This window comes from Capra hircus, chromosome 9 (genome assembly GCF_001704415.2).
Source record: "Capra hircus breed San Clemente chromosome 9, ASM170441v1, whole genome shotgun sequence".
Classification (NCBI taxonomy): domain Eukaryota; kingdom Metazoa; phylum Chordata; class Mammalia; order Artiodactyla; family Bovidae; genus Capra; species Capra hircus.
In genome coordinates, this window is record NC_030816.1 from 69,136,151 (window position 1) to 69,157,641 (window position 21,491).

The window sequence follows — 21,491 nt, forward strand, 5'->3', positions numbered from 1 at the left end:
GTAAAAAAAAAAAAAAACACAGTAACAATTAATGGAAATGCTTTAATGGGTTTAGGGTGAAGGAAGAAAAAATAAGTGGAAAGATTTCCATTTAAAATTATGAAGTTGAATATTCTCAATAAAGAGCAAGGTTGAAAATTCCATTCAGAAAATTGAAAATTTCAATTCAGTAAATATATGTATATATATTGAAGACATACTAGTCTCTAGACCGAATACTGTAAAACCAAGATGAACAGAAACAAACATGCGTGACATAAAGCTTTAGAATCTAAGAATAAAAAGTCACTATGGAGATTATGTGTTAATTCCAAAATTGAGAAAGAAAATATGACAAATGTGGAAAATCTTTATTTAAAATAGCTGAACTGATTCTAATTTCTTCAGGTTTCTATGGTATTTCATAGGGGGGACATATATTTTGATGTTTTTAAATGTAAAAAAAAAAATTATAAGTACACAAAAGAGGGAAAAAATTGTTTTTTCCCTCTAATGTGAGACTTCTTTGAGATACACAGTGGCTTTGTTTTTCTTATATAATTGAATTTTAGAAGAAAAAGGGGCCCTGTGTAAAATCTTTTCCCAGCATGAGAACACAGAGTTCCCACTGATAAAGCAGGTCATCTAGCTCACCTGGGAGCCAAGGGCAGGATGGGAGCAGTGCTGATTGCAAGTCTTAGTCCTTGCTTCTGGTCCAGGTTCGTTTTCCATCTGTATTCCAGTGAAGTGTAGAATACAGGGTAGAAAGAAGAGAGTGGTGTAAGTGCCATCCAATTAATTTGCATATTTGAAGAATAAAGGTCAGTGGACCTGAAAGAAAGCTTCAGGGTTGGTCATTCCTTTCTCCGCTCTTTCTCTTGTTTCTCCTTCCTAAAAGATAGTTATCTACTCTTTATTAAATGCTTTGTAACACAATAAATGAATTTCTACTTTAATTATATAAATATAAATATGATAATATTTATAATACTTTATAACACATTATACTACATACAATATATGGTGATAAAGTAAAAGTGTTAGTTGCTCAATTAAGTCTGACTCTTTGGACTGTAGCCCACCAGGTTCCCCTGTCCATGGAATTCTCCAGGCAAGAACGCTGGAGTGGGTTGCCATTCCCTTCTTCAGGGAATCTTCCCAACCCAGGGATGAAATGTGGGTCTCCTGCATTGTAGGCAGTTTCTTTCCCTCTGAGCCTATAATACTATTATAAATATAAAAATAAATACAGTCCCACCCTCAGAGATAAATAGGAAGGCTTAAAGGGAGAAGAAAGGGAGAATGGAGAGTGAAGCAAAGCACTCCCTCCCAAAAACATACCCACACACACCAGGGAGTAGGAGAGTGACCTAGGAAAAGTGCTTCTGGTCTGTGAATTGTCACTAAATTTACTTGGTTTTATCCTGTTCTTTCCTCTGTCTATTAGCCTCTATTACTGCCTTTTCAAATGCAAATTAGATTCCCCTCTTATCACCAAGCTTCATTTGCTTTCCCACCTTCAGTAGTTAGCACCCTGCTCTGCATGGGAATGACACAGCAGCTCAATTGGGTGGAAACACTCTGTCTAGCAGCAGTGACCAGAGCAATCAATTTATAATCCAATAGACTGACGCTGCTCCATCCTGGCAACAATTACTGTTCCTTGGGGAGCTTTTTAAAATATATCCATGCCTCCCTTCACCCTTGACCAACTAAGCCAGAATCTTTTAATACTTGGTCCTTGGGGATTAGCATTTAAAAACAAACAAGTGAACAGACAGCCCCTCTCCTGGAGGTTTCTAATGTTACCAGAATTCCAAACCACTGGTCGAAGAGATTCTCCACTCTTGCATGAGGGTCTTGAACTTTACTGCAAAATATCTATTTGGAAAATTTGAAGCAAACTTTGTCCTTTGATTTTCAAGTAACAGGAGTTTTTTTTTTTTTTTTTTTAAGTCTGGATATCCCTTTATTATTTTCATGTTTTATGCTTTCTTTCTGTTTTGATTTGATTTATTCTATTTTCTTAGCCCAAATTGTCAAAATTTGGGATTTCACATGTTACTTCTTATTACCTATTTTACAAAAGTTCTGGAAGGTTTTTGTTTGGCTTTGTACTTTGCTCTGTTCTTAAAGTATATATTAAACTGAGATTGTTGCTGCAACAGGAGGCACTTTTATTCTGATTCTGTGATTAGTTAATACGCTTTCTTTCTGGCAAACAGATGGTGAATTGAACGTAGAACTTTTCTTTTGAGTAGCTGCTTGAGTGGGGATTTTATTATAAATACCACAGAAGGACTGCTCAATCAAAAGATTTTACATTAAATGAAGACAAAAAGTCACAGCCAGAGTTAGCTATTTTGTCACAGGACAAAGAAGCTGTGTGTCTCCCTACCAGGTTATTCAGTGACTGACTTAGAAACAGTTTTTACTGTATCTAGAGAAAATAATCATAATTAAGTTGTCTTTCTGAAATTGGCACTGTATTATGTTTTTTACAAAAGTCAATAAAACAAGAGTGTTTAAAATATATCTTTCAAAAAATTCAAGTGATTTATTAACAAGTACAGCGGTTGCCATCATAAAAATTATTGACTCCCTTTCTTATCAGGCTAAGAATGATTTTTTTTCTCTTGCACATAGCATGTTATATTTATATAAAATACAAATAGTATTGATATAACATATTTTTTGATTTGTAAAAAATCTTGAAGGTTTAAGGATTTAAATAAAGTTGCCTTTTTAGTGATATACCTGTCCTCACAAAATTGTTTGTTTATCAAGAACTTTGAAACCTTGACCTGTAACAAGTTTGGAAAAATAAGTTATTTTTTTCCAGGATTCTTAACTCTCTCCCCTCACCGTTGTACTGGATTGTGTATCTAATTCTAAGCAGTCCTTAAAGCTGGGCTCTAATTCACTTATTTTCCTTATTTATCTTTTACTAGTATACTCAATCTGTCTATCATAACATTGTCTCTTCTTATAATCACTTCATCTGCTAAGGGATGGGTCATGTTTCTGTGTAGCCTCATATCTTTCAGCAGCACACTCGAAGTTCTTGGGTTTCTGAGCTCTTCATCATCTGTGTCATTCCTGGAGATTTATTATAGCTGTTTGCATTTAAACAATGAGGTCTAGAAATTTCTGGAAACTGGTTGTGGTTTTTATTCACTACACAAGTTGTGTCCGACTCTCTGCGACCCCATGATCTGCAGCACACCAGGCTTCCCTCTCTTTCATGATCTCCCTGAGCTTGCTCAAACTCATGTCCATTGAGTCAGTGATGCCATCCAACCATCTTATCCTCTGTCACTGCCTTCTCCTCTTAACCTCAGTCTTTCCTAGCATCATGGTCTTTCGCAGTGAACTGGGTCTTCTGGAAACTTAGATAAAAATAAATGTTCTGTCCGTTTTATCTCGACTTTTACATAATATTTAAATAAAGACAGGCAGACAGATGTGTGTTGCATAGAAAAGTTATGGTTTTGAAGGGCTTGCTTCGGTGCATCTTATCAGAAGTCTTGATGAACTTCTGTGCATTTTATGAGTGGTGTGGAATGTTTTGAGGTGAAGTAGGTGTCGCTAATGTGATTGATACTAAAAGATGGGATGTTATCACAAAGAAGAATATGCACTTCTATCCTGAAGAAATATACAGTTTATTTACCTTAATTCTGACTTGCCTCTCTGTTTACAGGGGACAAGCATGAGAACCATCAAACCAGCTGCTAGAAAGGAAAGGCGGCATCCTGGGATGTTAAGGGTAGTGAGGCTCAGGAGTGTTTAGATGGAGGTCTCTACCTGCTTCAAGAGTGTCTGTTCTACAACCATCAAGTTCCCCTGTCCTTGTCTTGCCAGCATCTCATCGCTGTTTCTGACTCTTGGCTTTCAACCTGACTTTGATTTCTGTTTCCTGTGCTTGTCTTCTGGACTCTTACCCTGTCTTACCGCCCCTGTCCTCTGGCAGCATCTTACATTATGCCTGCCCTTTCCTGTCTGAAAAGTCTACTTTATTTCAGAAATTCTGCAAGTCCCATTGATGATAATGCTACGTCGCTTTAGTCTGACTCTTTGCAACTCCAGGGACTGTAGCCCACCAGGCTCCTCTGTCCAAGGGATTCTCCAGGCAAGAATACTGGAGTGGGTTGATGTGTCCTCCTCTAGGGGATCGTCCCAACCCAGGGATCAAATCTGCTTCCCTTTTGTCTCCTGCAGTGGCAGGCGGGTTCTTTACCACTTGAGGAAGCCTAAGTTCTGTTGATCTGTTAAATATTTAGGGTGGTTCTTGAAGTCTTGCTGTCTTTTTGTTGAAGTATGTGTGGATGTGTTATACTTCTAGGCTACAGAGAATGACTTGTATTAAAGATGAGCTAACTGCCAAACAGATTCAGCGATGATGAAGTATCTATGATATGTTATTTATATTTGCTATATGTTATTTGATATGTCAGTTGTTTTTTTTTTGGTAACATGATAAATTAATCTTATTTTCTCAAAGTTTCCCTTATGACTTAAAGCTGTTTTTCTCCTAGTTATCTTTCCCATTTCTCTAGAGAACAATGAAAAACTAATGAAAAGCTATCTTTGGATTTTACTTCATTAAATTTGTATTAAAGAAAAATTCCTTTATTTCTTGAGTTGCTACACTTCAAGGTTTGCAAATATATTAAAATTCAAAAGTCACCAAAACCACAGGGCTGTTGATTACTCTGAGTGGCTCTTGTCTATTTTGAAGAGCAGGGATAAATAGAAGCAGTATGGAGACAGTTTTTCTTACTCTGGCTAATGTAGCTTAGGTGCTATCCTTTGAAAGGTGGTACTTACACTTGACTGTAAGAAAGTAGAGTTGACTAGTCATCCAAATATTCTTTTTTTTTTTTTTTTTCCTAAATTACAGATTTGACTCCTGAGGAGAAAGCCCAAAAGATTGCCAAAGCCATGCGCAAGCAGTCTTCCGAAGTCAAAGAGAAGTGGGAAAGTCTAAATGCTGTTACTAGCAGTTGGCAAAAGCAAGTGGACAAGGCGTTGGAAAAGCTCAGAGACCTGCAGGGAGCGATGGATGACTTGGATGCTGACCTGAAGGAGGCAGAGGCTGTGCGGAATGGCTGGAAGCCCGTGGGAGACTTGCTCATCGACTCACTTCAGGACCACATTGAGAAAACCATGGTCAGCATCCCTGCCTCAGATAAAGGGTTTTAAGAAATCCTTTCCCTGGTGGCTCAGGGGGTAAAGAGTCTGCAATACAGGAGACTCAGGTTTGATCCCTGGGTCAGGAAGATCCCCTGGAGAAGGAAATGGCAACCCACTCCAGTATTCTTGCTTGGAGATTCCCTGTGGACAGAGGAGCCTGGCGGGCTACAGTCCATGGGGTCAGGAAGAGTCAGACAGGACTGAGTGACTTCACTTTATTATTGTTAAATGTAACACAAATAAGGAGAGCCACATACATTATATAAATTGTTACAAAGGATTGTTATAAGGCCAACACTGTGACAATATCCATCAAAGTCAGGATATAGAACTTTTCTAGACATAGCAGATGTTTTCCATATGCCCCTCACCATCGGAACTCCCCTCCCTACCAAAACAGCAACTAAGGTGACTTTTTCAATACTTTACTTTTATTTTGTGTTATACATTTTCACCCAGCTGTGAATCCCTAAACAGTATAGATTTAGTTTTATCTGTTTTTGTAAGAATACTTTGAAGTCCCTTTTAATCTCCTCTATCTTTTCCCCTCTCTCTTTTATTTTCCCCTCTATCTTTTATTGTCTCTGCAAGGTATTTGTTGAAGAAACTGAATTGTTTCCTTTATAGTGTTTTTCACAACCTGGCTCTTGCAGAATGGCATCCACATGACGTAGTCTGGCAGGTTGCTTTTTACATGGGTGGTTGGATTTAGAGGTTTAGTCAAAAGTGTACTGTTTTACTGGGCATTTTTACTAATTATATCTTATTGTCTGAGTGTATAATGAAGAATTATTTTAGCTATAAATTCTGTTTGTAATATTGCCCAGAGTTAAGGATGTTAGACTTCTGGTCTAGATTCCCTTTGGCTCTTGTATTCTAGAACATATCCAGAAAAGAGATTAGTGGAATTTAGGCAGTAAAAGACACAAATAAACAGATTTAGAATGTTTTGGGATTTGTGAAAAAGTAAAAGTCTTCTTCTCTCAGTCGTGTCTGACTCTTTGTGATCGCATGGACTGTAGTATACCAGGCTCTTCTGTCCTTGAAATTCTCCAGGAAAGAATACTGGAGTGAGTTGCCATTCTCTTCTTCAGGGGGTCTTCCCAACCCAGGGATTGAACCCAGGTCTCCTGCATTGCAGGCAGATTCTTTAAATTCTGAGCCACCAGCGAAGTCATTGAGGTTCATAATAGCATAGTAAACTGTATGGGTTTCCCAGGTGAAGCTAGTGGTAAAGAACCCGCCTGTCAATGTAGGAGGCTCAAGGGTTCGATCCCTGGGTCAGGAAGATCCCCTGGAGGAGGAAATGGCAACCACTCCAGTATTATTGCCTGGAAAATCCCATGGACAGAGGAGCCTGGAGGGCTACAGTCCATAGGGTCCCAAAGGGTCGGACATGACAGAAGCAGCTTAGCATGCAGTAAACCATGTAGTAGGTAGACATGAAACAAAGAATAAGTGGATGACAAATCAGACTGGCAATATCAATAGTGGGAATGGGATTTTTATTGCAGAAGATATACATCTTTTGTGCACAGACATTAGATAATAGTTTCCTTTTTGTTTTGCATGTGGCTGAATAGGAAATAGAAGAAAGGTCTAGGAAATGTACTGAATCCTACTCAGGCAAATTGTATAAGTAAATATATATTTGTGTATAGACATAGGAATAATAATAGCATTTATTGATGATTATTACATGCCAAGACCTGTTCTTTAGCCAGTTTGTGTTGCTGTCCTTTTTAACTCCCACACCAACCCAGCAAGCTAAGTATTATTATTGTACAAATGATAAAACTATAGATATTGCTTCATGCCCACACAGCTAGTAAATGGTGGGGTTTCATGATTAGTTTCTTGCTCTTCTCTTTCATTGTAGAGACCTCATTGATAATACTGTCATTAAGCTCAATTTTGATTGACTATTTGAATTTGAATCTTTAAAGGTTACATATTATATTTTAAACAAAATATTTATTATTAAAAAGTATTGGGGTCTGCCATCTTGCCATCTTTCATGGTAAATATACATGTTTCCAGGGACCATGAATTAAGCAGGCTTCTTCATTTGCTGTTCAGTTCAGTTCAGTTCAGTCTCTCAGTCGTGGCCGACTGTTTGCGACCCCATGAACTGCAGCACACCAGGCCTTCCTGTCCATCACCAACTCCCAGAGTCCACCCAAACCCATGTCCATTGTGTCGGTGATACCATCCAACCATCTTATCCTCTCCTCCTGCCTTCAATCTTTCCCAGCATCAGGGTCTTTTCCAGTGAGTCAGCTCTTCACATCAGGTGGACAAAGTACTAGAGTTTCAGCTTCAGCATCAGTCCTTCCAATGAACACCCAGGACTGATCTCCTTTAGGATGGACTGGTTGGATCTCCTTGCAGTCCAAGGGACTCTCAAGAGTCTTCTCCAACACTACAGTTCAAAAGCATCAATTCTTTGGCACTCAGCTTTCTTTATAGTCCCACTCTCACATCCATACATGACGCCTGGAAAAACCATAGCCTTGAGTAGATGGACCTTTGTTCACACAGTAATGTGTCTGCTTTTTAATGTGTTGTCTAGGTTGGTCATAACTTTCCTCCCAAGAAGTAATCACCATCCCCAGTGATTTTGGACTTCAGAAAAATAAAGTCAACTGTAGTATCCATAAATCTGAGTTAAGATAGCAAACTGAAAATACAACTTTTTAGGATAGGATAAGTTCTTTGGAAGTTGCACACTTCTTGTGTTTTAAAAGACGATTTTCAAACACTGAAAAATCGTTAAGCCAATAGATTACAGAAACTATGTTCTATTGGTTTGCAAAACTGACTCTTGATTGAGTAAGAATTTACCTATTTGAATTTGAAAGCATCAGTTTTTAATATGGGATGATTAGTGTTGAGGGAAAAATGAAGTTATATCTGGCCTAAAATTTTGGGACTTGTTAATCCCATTTGATGAAGAAATTACCCATCTCTGCATCCAGATCCTTCTGTTTACATTTCTGCTTATGTGGGAAAGCTAGGAAAAATACAGTTAATACTTAAGACCAAGGCTTAAAATATTTTAACATCTTATTAGGGAAAAAAAAAAGAAAAGAAAACCTAGGTCTCTTTAAGCCAAATAAATATATTCAAACTTTGGCAGGTTTCATATGTGCTTAAAGAATACTCCTGAAGTTATAGGCAGGTGAAAATAAGTTCTCTGATTATTGCTAAATATTATTAAATATACCAAAGCAACTGGAAAACAAAATATTTTAGGGTGATTGAATAATTTCAAGTTTACTTAATCGCTCTTGTCTGTGGGGTACACACCTCTGACAGGAGAAGAGCTGAGATTCCCATCTGCCAACAGGCTGCTGGTCAGCACCTTAATATACGCAGATGTGTCTGTTTTTGTAGCAAAGAAAACCTCATAGATTTTATTCTTCCATGGGAAAATGCAGCCAAATCATGATAAATTTGTTCTTTATATCAGAACACATAGCAGATCTGAAACTGTTTTACAATTTGCTTTATTTCAGAAAGCGCCTTTAGTTTGGGGCTCTTAAAACCCAAAAGATAAACTTTCTTAATGGAAAGATTCCTTGTTACCATAAAATACTGGACCACAAAAACAAAATTAAGCCTAAAATGCATTATTTGTCTAAGGACTTTTAATGTTTTTATCTGTGGCTTGTAAGAAAAAAGCATTATTTTTATGTTCAGTTCAGTTGCTCAGTCGTGTCTGACTCTTGCAACCCCATGAACTGCAGCACGCCAGGCCTCCCTGTCCATCACCAACTCCCAGAGTCCATCCAAACCAATGTTCATTGTGTCAGTGATGCCATCCAACCATCTCGTCCTCTGTTATCCCCTTCTCCTCCTGCCCTCAATCCCTCCCAGCATCAGGGTCTTTTCCAATGAGTCAGCTCTTCACAACAGGTGGTCAAAGTATTGGAGTTTCAGCTTCAACATCAGTCCTTCCAATGAACACCCAGGACTGATCTCCTTTAGGATGGACTGGTGGGATCTCCTTGCAGTCCAGGGGTCTCTCGAAAGTCTTCTCCAACACCACAGTTCAAAAGCATCAATTCTTCGGTGCTCAACTTTTTCACAGTCCAACTCTCACATCCATACATGACCACTGGAAAAATCATAGCCTTGACTAGACGGACCTTTGTTGGCAAAGTAATGTCTCTGCTTTTGAATATGCTATCTAGGTTGGTCATAACTTTCCTTCCAAGGAATAAGCGTCTTTTAATTTCATGGCTGCAATCACCATCTGTAGTGATTTTGGAGCCCTCCCAAATAAAGTCTGACACTGTTTCCACTGTTTCCCCATCTATTTGCCAAGAAGTGATGGAACCAGATGCTATCATCTTAGTTTTCTGAATGCTGAGCTTTAAGCCAACATTTTTACTCTCCTCTTTCACTTTCATCAAGAGGCTCTTTAGTTCTTCTTCACTTTCTGCCATAAGGGTGGTGTCTTCTGTATATCTGAGGTTGTTGATATTTCTCCCGGCAATCATGATTCCAGCTTGTACTTCCTCCAGCCCAGCATTTCTCACGATGTACTCTGCATATAAGTTAAATAAGCAGGGTGACAATATACAGCCTTGACATACTCCTTTTCCTATTTGGAACCAGTCTGTTGTTCCATGTCCCGTACTAACTTCCTGACCTGCATATAGGTTTCTCAAGAGGCAGGTCAGGTGGTCTGGTATTCCCATCTCTTGAAGAATTTTCCACAGTTAATGTGATCCACACAGTCAAAGGCTTTGGCATAGTCAATAAAGCAGAAATAGATATTTTTCTGGAGCTCTCTTGCTTTTTCGATAATCCAGCGGATGTTGGCAATTTGATCTCTGGTTCCTCTGCCTTTTCTAAAACCAGCTTGAACATCTGGAAGTTCACGGTTCACGTATTGCTGAATCCTGGCTTGCAGAATTTTAAGCATCACTTTACTAGCGTGTGAGATGAGTGCAATTGTGCGGTAGTTTGAGCATTCTTTGGCATTGCCTTTCTTTGGGATTAGAATGAAAACTGACCTTTTCCAGCCCTGTGGCTACAGCTGAGTCTTCCAAATTTGCTTGCATATTGAGTGCAGCACTTTCACAGTATCATCTTTCAGGATTTGAAATAGCTCAACTGGAATTCCATCACCCGCACTAGCTTTGTTCGTAGTGATGCTTTCTAAGGCCCACTTGACCTCGCATTCCAGGATGTCTGGCTTTAGGTGAGTGATCACACCATTGTGATTATCTTGGTCTTGAAGATCTATTTTGTACAGTCCTTCTGTGTATTCTTGCCACCTCTTCTCAATATCTTCTGCTTCTGTTAGGTCCCTATCATTTCTGTCCTTTATTGAGCCCATCTTTGCATGAAATGTTCCCTTGGTATCTCTAATTTTCTTGAAGAGATCTCTAGTCTTTCCCATTCTATTGTTTTCCTCTGTTTCTTTGCATTGATCATCGAGGAAGGCTTCTTATCTTTCCTTGATATTCTTTGGAACTCTGCATTCAAATGGATATATCTTTCCTTTTCTCCTTTGTTTTTCACTTCCCTTGTTTTCACAACTATTTGTAAGACCTCCTCAGACAGCCATTTTGCTTTTTTGCATTTCTTTTTCTTGGGGATGGCCTTGATTCCAAGGAAAAAGCTCTTGTCATCTCTAAAATCTGTCTTAGAGTTATAATTTTTAAAGAACTTTCACCATCATTTGAAGTAAAACTAGTTTTTATTTAAAATTGTATAAACCTGAGAATATTTTCTAGCATTTTATTGTTCATCTTTAAGGCCTTCAAAATACAAAGATATTGATTTTAAAAGCTGATTATTATACTATGATATAAGATCACCACTGAGGAAAGCTTGAAAGATATGAGTTCTGTATCTCAAACTGAATCTGCGGGAACTCGGGCCTTTTCAAAGTCCAGATTGAGAAATTCTCCTTTCCCACCCCTCTCTATGTCCCATGCTTTTTTATTAAATATGAATTCTTTAAACCTATAATGTTTCTGTTATCGTACATCTTTTGTCATTGACCTGTATTTGTGAATTTGTTTATTTGTATACATTCTGTCACTCATGAATGATCAACATCTGCAATCATGGAGAAAAACTATCCCAAACTGAATTCCTTCCACGCAGCAGCAATTTTCACATCTTCATGGGCTTGCTTTCTTCTATCTGATTTTAATTTTTTTTTTTTTTACTTTATGCTCGATTACAGAGTAATTTATTTAACCCCACCACTTCAATCATTTATTTACAGCTGAAATCAAATGTCCGTCCGAGGCCTAAATTTGAAATGCTAGTGTCTTAAAGGTTCTGGTGATGTTTCCTTCTGTGTTGCCTTCTATGCTCACTGTTTCAGGTGTCATTTACACAGTTACCTCCAAGGTCTATATCTTTCATTTTTTCTCTGGGCTCCAGATCTGTTCTTCTGACCCTCCAACTTGAGCATCTTCATGTGGTTTTTGGACATGTTCAACAATTTTGAAATAAACGTATTATCTGATTTGTTGAAAATTAATTTTCTTTTTAAAAACAAAATTATGTTAGTAATGTTATTTTGATGTTTACCAACCATAATGATTATTTTTAGCCTTTTCATATTATAAAAAGAGGATTTGGGAAGTGCCTAAAGGTTTCCTTTTTATAAGTATGAGGAGGAAGTAAAATTAATATTGTAGTGTTTCAATAAAACCTTAAAGCGTTCAAAAGCTCTTTGATATCTGTTATTCATTAGCTAAACTTGGAGTGATGAAAGAGGAGAAGAAATAGGACTGAGACACATATGCCTACTCTCTTAAAGGGTGAAGACTGCAGAAAAGATGACAGTTGAGAGCTTATTCTAATAGTATGTTCACTACACTTAATGCCTGTATGTTTGGTACACAGTTAATATTTAGCATAACAAAGAATTAAAAATAGTCAAGTGTCTTTTAATATCCCACTTCTGTTCCTGGTGCTATGTTGACTTGTGTGTTAGTGTTAGTTGCTCAGTTGTGTCTGACTCTTTGTGACCCCATGGAGTGTAGCCCACTAGACTCCTCTGTCCATGGGCTTCTCCAGGTAAGAATACTGGAGTGGGTAGCCATTCCTTTCTCCAGGGGATCTTCCTAATGCAGGGATCATACCCCGGTCTTCAGCATTTCAGGCAGATCCTCTACTGACTTAATCTTGCCTCAGATGCCATTTCTGAACCTTGATCATTAGAAAGGAACTCTGCCCCTCTTTTATTACTAACTTTGTACTGAGTACTGGAGAGTGTCTGTTTTCAGGAAGCTTCCATTATATGAAGGGAGATATTAAAATATGAATGCTCACATCACCACGAACTAAGAGCTCTAATAAGAAATAGTATATAAAATCTAGAACAAGTGGTTCATATGGCACAAAACAATAAAAAATGCCCCCACTGTAAAACCTGATTTGTGTGTCCAGAGAAGTGCAGCTTGGAAATCCTGGCTGGTTTGGAGATGAGGGATAGAAAGCTGGTAAACACATGGGCAGGGCCTTCAACCAGGACTGGAATAGGAAAGGCCTCTGGGAAGTCTTCCCAATAGGTGGCGCACTCCAGTGAGTCTTTCAAGGGATGGATGGAATCTTAAGCAAAACTTTATGGGAAAAGAATATACATGAACATAAAGGGGGTTGAAATTATGTGGAGAAAGGAGAAAAACTTGGTGTTTTCATTATTATGTTGTTCGTTCTCATAGGACATATCACTGTCACTGAACCCAAATATTTTTTGTTTTATTTCTACCTCTTGACATACATCCCTTCAGCCTCCACCTGTTCCAGGTCTCTTACTATGCCCCAAACTGTCATTTGTCAATTCTAAGCTTCGTTTACCTCTTTTCTGATAGACCCTGCTCTTCCTTCCCTACCTCTAACCACAAAGAAAGGTCATAAATGACTTTGAAAGAGAGAAAACTTACATCTTAAGTATATAATAGGCATGGATTTTATGGTTAGGAAAGCTTTTTGTACTGGCCACTTTCTAACTTAATTTTAGGTAGAGACATTTCAAATTGAGTTTTTTCATCAAGTGAAAAAATATTAAAGTATCCATATGAAAAGCTGGAAAATATAAAAGAAAATTAAAGATAAAATCTAGTCTAGCAATTAGTAAAATGAATAATAATGTTTCCCAGAATAAACAGTATAAATGGAAAATTTGAAGGAAATACATAATCATTAAATACATAAATCATTTAAATGTGTTTGTGCTATAATTTTTCTCTTCATGCATCTATTTAGATTCTCTGGTTTATAAAGGGGAACTCTGGCTGGTGGTCCTGTTTCTTTAAGACCTCAGTCAAGTCAGTTGTTGAGTGAGCAGGTATCACAGATGACTTTTCAGCTGATCTTGGTGTTTTGTTATTTATTTATTTATTTTAGGAAATACAGAATACTAGCTTTTGTTCTATTCTTTTCTAATGACATTATTTTTATCTTTTCTCCTAGGCATTTAGAGAAGAAATTGCACCAATCAACTTAAAAGTTAAAACAATGAATGATTTATCCAGTCAACTGTCTCCTCTTGACTTGCACCCATCTCTAAAGATGTCTCGCCAGCTCGATGACCTTAATATGCGATGGAAACTTTTGCAGGTGTCAGCTGATTCCTCTTCATAATGCAGGCTCACACCTTGGTCTTTAAGCCCTACCCCTCTATTCTACCACTTGCCTTCCTTTCCTCGGTCTTTATGGGTTGTATTTAATAATGGATTTCTAGCATATGATGACATTAGTTATTTGTCTTTCTGTATCTTGAACCCAAAGGCCTCATTTACTTTTGAATATAGATTTTAATGTAATTTTATAGCATTCTCTTCATAGGATTTTTGTAGAAAATGGCAAAAGGTCAAATAAATCATAGTAATTGAAACCTATGGTAGGTCACAGAAACATTCTTTCCATAATGGCTCATAAAGGAGTCATTTTTCTTACCTGAATCGTGGTTTTTTTTTTTTTTTCTTTTGAAAAGTTAAGAAAGTCTCCATCCTTCTTCCATTGCTTGCTTTTTATGTATCTTGCTCATTTTTTCCAGCTAGCACACTTTAGTACAATGGTATTTTACCTTAGGTTCTTATATCTTAGTTGCTCTTATGTAGTTGTTTTAATATAGCTGAGCATTTCAGTTTTAAGAGTCAAACCAGGAAGAATCTTGTTGAGTGTTACTAAGTATCTGCAAGTCACCACATGTTCCAGTCAGTAATATTTGGCTCAGTCTTTGTAGAGCTTTGTCACATTGAGTTTCCAGTTTCTAGGAGTCATAATAATAATTTTTTCCCTTGAAAAGTAGTGGGATACTTTAAGTAAAAAGTGAAAGTGAAGTCACTCAGTCATGTCCATCTCTTTGCAACCTCATGGACTGTAGCCTACCAGGCTTCTCTGTCCATTGGATTTTCCAGGCAAGAGTACTGGAGTGGGTTGCCATTCCCTTCTCCAAGGGATCTTCCCAACCCAGGGATCAAATCTGGGTCTCCTGCATTGCAGGCAGATGTTTTACCCTCTGAGCCACCAGGGAAGCCCCAGTTAAAGAGGAAGATTGAAAAAAATAATGCTTACTAGTCTCTCTATATGTTTTGGACCTAAATTGAAGTGACCTAATTTGACAAGATAAACATGCAATTTTGAGGTAGCACATAAAACCATTTTATTTTAGAGGTATAATATTTTATAGCATGGTAGGTCCTGAATAAGTCCTGTGGCCTGCCAAGTATTTTTAACTGCTCAGTCATGTCCGTCTCTTTGTGACGCCATGGACTGTAACCCACCAGGCTTCTCTGTCCATGGAATTCTCCAGGCAAGACTACTGGAGTGGGTAGCCATTCCCTTCTCCAGGGAATCTTCCCAACCCAGGAATTGAACTCAGGTCTCCTGCATTTCAGGCAGATTCTTTGTCGTCTGAGCCACCAGGAAAGCCCCATGATAGGTCCTGAATTAATTCAACTGTTGAAACACCTAGTGGTTTATATTTTCTTCATGAAATTGAAGAGGTTATGAATGAGTATGTAGTATTAAACAGTCTTTTCTGTCTTTGAAAAGAATATTAATCTGGGATTAGTAAAGCAGAATCTGTTAAACTCATACATGCTTTTCTACTGAGTAGAACAGAGTAGCATTTGAATTTTATTCTGTTTCAATTGACTCTGCTCCATTTCTCTAATTCATTATCTTCATACTGGTATTGCTGTGGTCCATCTTGATTCCCTTGCCACTTTGCTTCTGTTGTTACCATCTGCAAAGATTAGAAGTCAAGGAATACATTATGCATGAAAAAGTTATTCTTTCATGCTGATCTCTAAGCTTGGTAACCATTAGAGCTCAGATGTTGCTGCTGCTGCTGCTAAGTCACTTCAGTCATGTCCGACTCTGTGCGACCCCATAGACAGCAGCCCACCAGGCTCCTCTATCCGCGGGATTCTCCAGGCAAGAATACTGGAGGGGGTTGTCATTTCCTTCTCCAATGCATGCATGCATGCTAAGTCACTTCAGTCGTGTCCAACTCTGTGCGATCCCATGGACAGCAGCCCACCAGGCTTCTCTGTCCACGGGATTCTCTAGGCAAGAATACTGGAGTGGGTTGCTCAGATGTTAGTTGCTGATTAAATATGAGGAGCTCAATTTATGCTGGCTGACAGTGATGTTAAATTTCAAGAGTAGCGTCTTGTGTTCTCTGGAATGTAAAAGTGTGGCATTTGAATGTTTTTGGTCACAACAAACCAAGTACCTGCTAATGTAATTTTGATAGCTAACCAGGAAGAAAAGGAGGTACCCAGTGAGCCAGAGACACGCGTTCATTTAAAGGCAGCTGAAAATAAGATTGGCAATCTAAGTGGAACACCTGACTAGCACTACTAGACAAAGACCAGGAAGAGAAATGGAAATGTCAGTAGGCTGTGTGCAATTGTTATTGATTTGCAGTTAATTTCTCAGGGTACTAAATCCGCATTTTCAAAATGTAGAGAGCTAAGACTGTGTGTAAACAGATATATAGAGTATAATTCACCTGGTATCTACTTGAATACTCCCAAGTCAGGATGATAGACATGAACTTGGAGGAATATAAGTCATCCATATTTATATGTCCTTTCACTCTCCATCTATATCTGTCATCTGTGTCATCATCATTATCATCTTTTTTTTTCCCTTAGAATATTTTAGACTTCTTTTTACAGCCCTTTTTACCACCTTCCTTACAAAAGAGAGATGAGTAGCACTGACCCCATGGCCATATCTTTATTTTGGATGCTTTACAGTGTTACTGCTTTTGACTAAAGTGTTGAATAATGTCAAGAGATAGCTTCTGACATCTGATGGATTGGGTGTGGATACTAACATTGCCACATAATAATAACTTTATTTCCTTGAACACCTCTTTAGGTCTCCATATCTTTATTTGTAAAACAATGATTGTAATGAGTAATACTTACTCAATATGAGTTTTGTGGGAGTTAAAAGAATTCACATAAAATACTTAGAAGAATACCTGGCACTATTTACTGTTACTTGATGTCGAGTCTATTTTCATACCCATACTTTGATCCCAAATTTAGAAGAGTCTGTACTAGCAATCATATCTTGGGCTATAGTACCATTTATTATAGTACTTAAATCAAGGTTATTATTAAGGTCATTGTTTTGAAATCAAATTATTTCTTCTCTGTATATGTGCAGGTTTCTGTAGATGATCGCCTTAAACAGCTTCAGGAAGCCCACAGAGATTTTGGACCATCCTCTCAGCATTTTCTCTCTAGTAAGTACCAATAAGCTGACTTCCAGTTAATTCATTAATTGAATGAATCAGCATATTATTTCACTTTCACTCAAGAAACTATATCCTTTGCTATAAATAGATATGCTTTATTAGATGAATATAAAAAAAGAAGATCTCAACATCAGTGACCAATCAATACCCAGTGCTTTTTGGTTACTGTTTCTATCATCTGGTCATGGTAAGTCTTTGAAGTGAAGCAAAAATTAATTCATCTTTAGCTAGGGTTTTTCACTGAACCATCTGTTGTAATAACTAATATAGTATCCTATTGCTGTGCCATATGCAAAGATTTTGAACTTTTTCACAGTAAAATCATTTTTATATTTAAAAATTTTAAATTTATTTTCCTACTAAGAAATGCATGTTTATTTTCAATGCACCTGGAGACTTAAAAAGCAAAAAGAAAAAAAATTCCCCATAAATCTTTGAGAAGATTCTGGTTTATTAGGCTCATTGCAATCATACTTAGCTTTTCTTCTAATTAAATATTGCAGATTTAGCCAAAGCGCACATGTAGAGTTCTATGTAATAGTCTTCAACTGAAATTTTTCATTTTGTGAACTGACTGTTCATGAGATCTTTAATAAGTAATTTGAGCTCTTTATCACTCACTGCTAAGGAAATTAAAGAATATCAGATTCAGAGTCACCCAGATTGAGATTAAAATATTAATTTTCCCTTTTACCGGGACTGTGAAGTCCTGAAAGTTCATTTTTTTAATCTTAAAATTACTAAAATAATACTTATTTCCTCTGATTGCCTTGAGATTTAAATAAGAAAACATACCAAGTTACACAAAACACCTAGCACAGTTCTTGGCACCAGTGCTTTCTCTAAATGTTATTCCTTTCCTTTCCTTTTCTCTGGAAAACATATGTAAGCAAGCACTTAGTTTAATTTAATTTAAGTGAAGGTTGAAACTTAATGCAAAGCTTATTTTTCCAATTATGGTGCCTTTGTATCTACAGCCATAGAGAAAACTGAAATAATAATAATATGTCTTCCAACTAAATTTATTACATTTATATTTGCTCTTAATATTCATCATGCTTGATGATTTGCTTTACCTCACTTCAAGGTCAGGCTTTTCTTACTCTCACAATTTCAAGAATCCTAATCAGTCATTCCTGATTTTCCTGTCCTATGCCTCTCTAGTGCCCAAGCCAGCTCTCTCTAATGTGTTTCTGTCTCTCTGTTTCAATTCTCCCTGTCTCTCCCCGGTCCTCTCTCACCCCATCACTCCCACACCTGTTACACACACCTGAGCTCTTAGGTAGCCTGTCTTCGAAATGTTGAGTCCTTCCTAGAATATGCTGTCTACTTGGATGCAATAGTGCATGTCCAAAGTTTGGATATTCTCCATGTTCATGAAGTAAATAGGTTTGCTTCATTATTCATTAGCTATGAGTTACCCCAGATTGCTTGCACTTAATTTTGTGGAACATAAAGCTATATGCTGAGACCAAAGTAAAGAGAAATTTAACAAACCATTAAGACTCTATAGTTCTACAGTGTATGTATTAGTATTGATGAAACTGAACACTTTCACGTAGTAACCATTCTTTCATAATAAAAATCAAACTCTTGCTCTTTAGCAAGTGAAACATTGTAAAAATTGTGAAACTCCAGCACATTGTCCTTCATTGCCTGGCATGGACAGTCCAGAAAGTTGAAGTTATTCAGATCAAAACAGTCATTAAAATGAATGGAGAATTGTACCAAAAAATCCCAATTAATAAATTTAGTAATTGTTATCCACTGCTGCTTGAAATCTTTGGCTTTATTAAATTTCTTGAACTTTAGCCATGGTTATGAAAGGAGCCTGTTTAGTTAGGCACAAAATAAAGACTGACCTATTAGCTTGGTGCCAGTACTGCAAAGAGGTTGGCTCTAATGAGAAATTTAATATACCTAGTTCCACATTGTCATCCCCTTTTTATTCTTTCATGGACATAGTTCAAGAAGAGAATGCTCACACTTTAGAAAGAGAGGAAAGGTTGTCAAATAGAAATATTGCTGACTGGTGGTCCGAAATCCTGAAATCATGTTTGGGCTCAGCCATTTATTTTTGAGCAAGTTATTTCACATCTAATATTTAGTTCCTCATTGTTCGCTCCCTTATTAACAGACATATTGAAAATGCTTTGTAAAGTTCAAAATGCTAAATATTAGTGAGTAGGATTATGACACCTTATTCAGGAGAAAAAAAAAAAAACAGTAGCAACAACTGGTTATATGAGAACCTAGTGATATTTGCAACACTTTAGATGGATTTGCTTGTTTTTTTAGTATATTTACCAAAATTCCTTAAAGGTTCTAGATGCACAGGTACAACTCTACTTGAATAAGTCTTAATTAATGTAGAAAAAAATTTTATAAATAGTAAATGGAATGATAAGAAATTTGTACCTCAGTAAAACAAAACATAAAATCTCAATCATAGTGCTGTCTAGTGTATAAAAGTAAGGAACTGTATTTCCTGTGCATTTCAGATGAAAATAAGTATTTGGAATTCTTCTATCTAGATAATTGCCTTGGTTCTTTAAAACCTTTGGGCTATGTTTAATTTTCTCCTTTCCAAATCCGTATAATTGAGTTTGTTTAAATGACATCTGTACTAGTTATTCTGTGCCCATGAAGCAAAGTAAAGTGTATTATTAGTGACCTGGAAAATTCAATCTTAAGAAATCTAGCTTACAATATCGGTATAAGTAGATTGTAGATTATACCTAGATTTTGCCTAGGTAAAATTAACTTTGGTTTTAGCTTATACAAAATTTATACAGCATATGTATTTTCAAATAAGTTTTAAATGTTGATTGTTAGAAACAATAAAATGTGATTTTAAAAAATATTTATATCAACAGGTTCAATCAGAGTTGGCATTAGAAATTGAGACTGTATTGTTTCTTTCCATGCTTTAAATGAATCTTTAAAGCCACTCTTTGTTTGGCCTAGCATATTTCATAATTATAGGAATCCAGCATTTCTCATTGAATTTGCTATAAAACATGTTCAGTTGTTTTGCATTAAGGCGTAAGACATAAGAGTTAGAAGTGTTTCCAATAACCTCCATTTGTTTCTTCAGCTTCAGTCCAGCTGCCATGGCAAAGATCCATTTCACATAATAAAGTGCCCTATTACATCAAGTAAGTTGATTTTAATTCTCCTTTATGATACCAAGACAATAAAATTGTGTTAATAACTTAAGAGGCTTTTCCCACATAACTTTAAAAACTGGATTTCAAACTTATTATAGGAAGGAATTTATATGTTTATATGGATATAAAGAATACATATTTAATATTTGAAAAAAATTAGTTTAAAAATCAGGCTGATATTTGTAATTCATTATATTAGGCTATAGGTAATATAGCTGATATTTTTATGAAGCAGATATTAAAATATTTGGGAGGAAATTTTTAAATATTTCTAAATATTCTTGACATAATGAATACAGTTTCTCCAACTGTATTGCTTCTAAGCCATTTTTGTCTCCCAGAAAATTCATCTAAACAGTACTTGTACTCTTCTCATTTTAGTCCACCAAAAAGAAACAGGATTTTATCATTAAAAAGTTCAATATTTTCAAGTTTTTTCTCAACTTGTGGAAATTATATGCAAATAGTTTAGGCTTAATATCCTGCGCTTTTGTTGTCAACTTGACAATTTCTCCTTTTATACATAGTAAGTTTTCCCATATCATGTAACATTTTATAAATTTTGTGTAATTTACACAAGGTCTGCATAGGATTTGATCCTTGCCTTAGTTTGTGTGTTGTCATTGGGCACAATGGTAAAATATATCTTACACATCCCTTGAAGTGTGAGTTATTGATTTACAGTGTGATAAAAGTGATGAGAGTTGTAGTTGAATCTATTTCATATATAAAGTGATGGTGGCTTCATTTTGAGAGAAAAAGTTCACTGTTATCTGGAGTTAACTATGTCTCAGATTAGTCCTATGACCATAGGCAAGTCAGGTAAAGATCTCTCGGCCGTTTTCTTTATATCTTTCCTAAAGTGGCATGTGGTGTCTCCAAAATTTGTGCCAAGATTAATAGTCTATTTTTCCAGTATCCCTCTTCCTAAAAACTTTGTTTGGGAAATCAAAATGCTTATGAAATACCATTTTCCTGTGAAGGTTTTATTGTGGTCTGAAATATATCCTCATATGTAAAAAAAACAAGTAATTTTGCCATAGTCATAGCAAATATAATAAGCAATATATATTACATTGTCTTAATACGACTTAATATTTTATGAGTCTGAGTGAACTCCGGGAGATGGTGATGGACAGGGAGGCCCGGTGTGCTGCGATTCATGGGGTCGCAAAGAGTCGGACACGACTGAGCGACTGAACTGAGCTGAACTGAACTGAACTGAACTGAATCTACCATGTGCTGAGTTGTAATAAATTTAGAATAAGGTAGCAAGCGGTGGATTGGTATCAAATGTATGCAGGTATGAAGGGAAAGAAGTCAGAGGCTCAACAAACTGACATTTTTATTAAGAAAAGATGCTCTGGAAATAAGTTTATCTGTAC

At 36.7% G+C, this 21,491-nt stretch overlaps 1 protein-coding gene across 8 annotated transcripts in view; it reads left to right on the top strand.

Moving 5' to 3' along the window:
* The window catches only part of UTRN (utrophin), a 556,454-nt gene that overhangs the window by 435,490 nt on the left and 99,473 nt on the right, over nucleotides 1-21,491 (top strand). For all 8 annotated transcript variants that reach the window (XM_013966586.2, XM_018053300.1, XM_018053301.1 and 5 more), the window contains 4 exons: nucleotides 4,883-5,151; nucleotides 13,627-13,773; nucleotides 16,846-16,924; nucleotides 20,034-20,094. In XM_013966586.2, coding sequence (XP_013822040.2) covers nucleotides 4,883-5,151; nucleotides 13,627-13,773; nucleotides 16,846-16,924; nucleotides 20,034-20,094 — 556 coding nt within the window. The remainder of the gene's footprint in view (nucleotides 1-4,882; nucleotides 5,152-13,626; nucleotides 13,774-16,845; nucleotides 16,925-20,033; nucleotides 20,095-21,491) is intronic.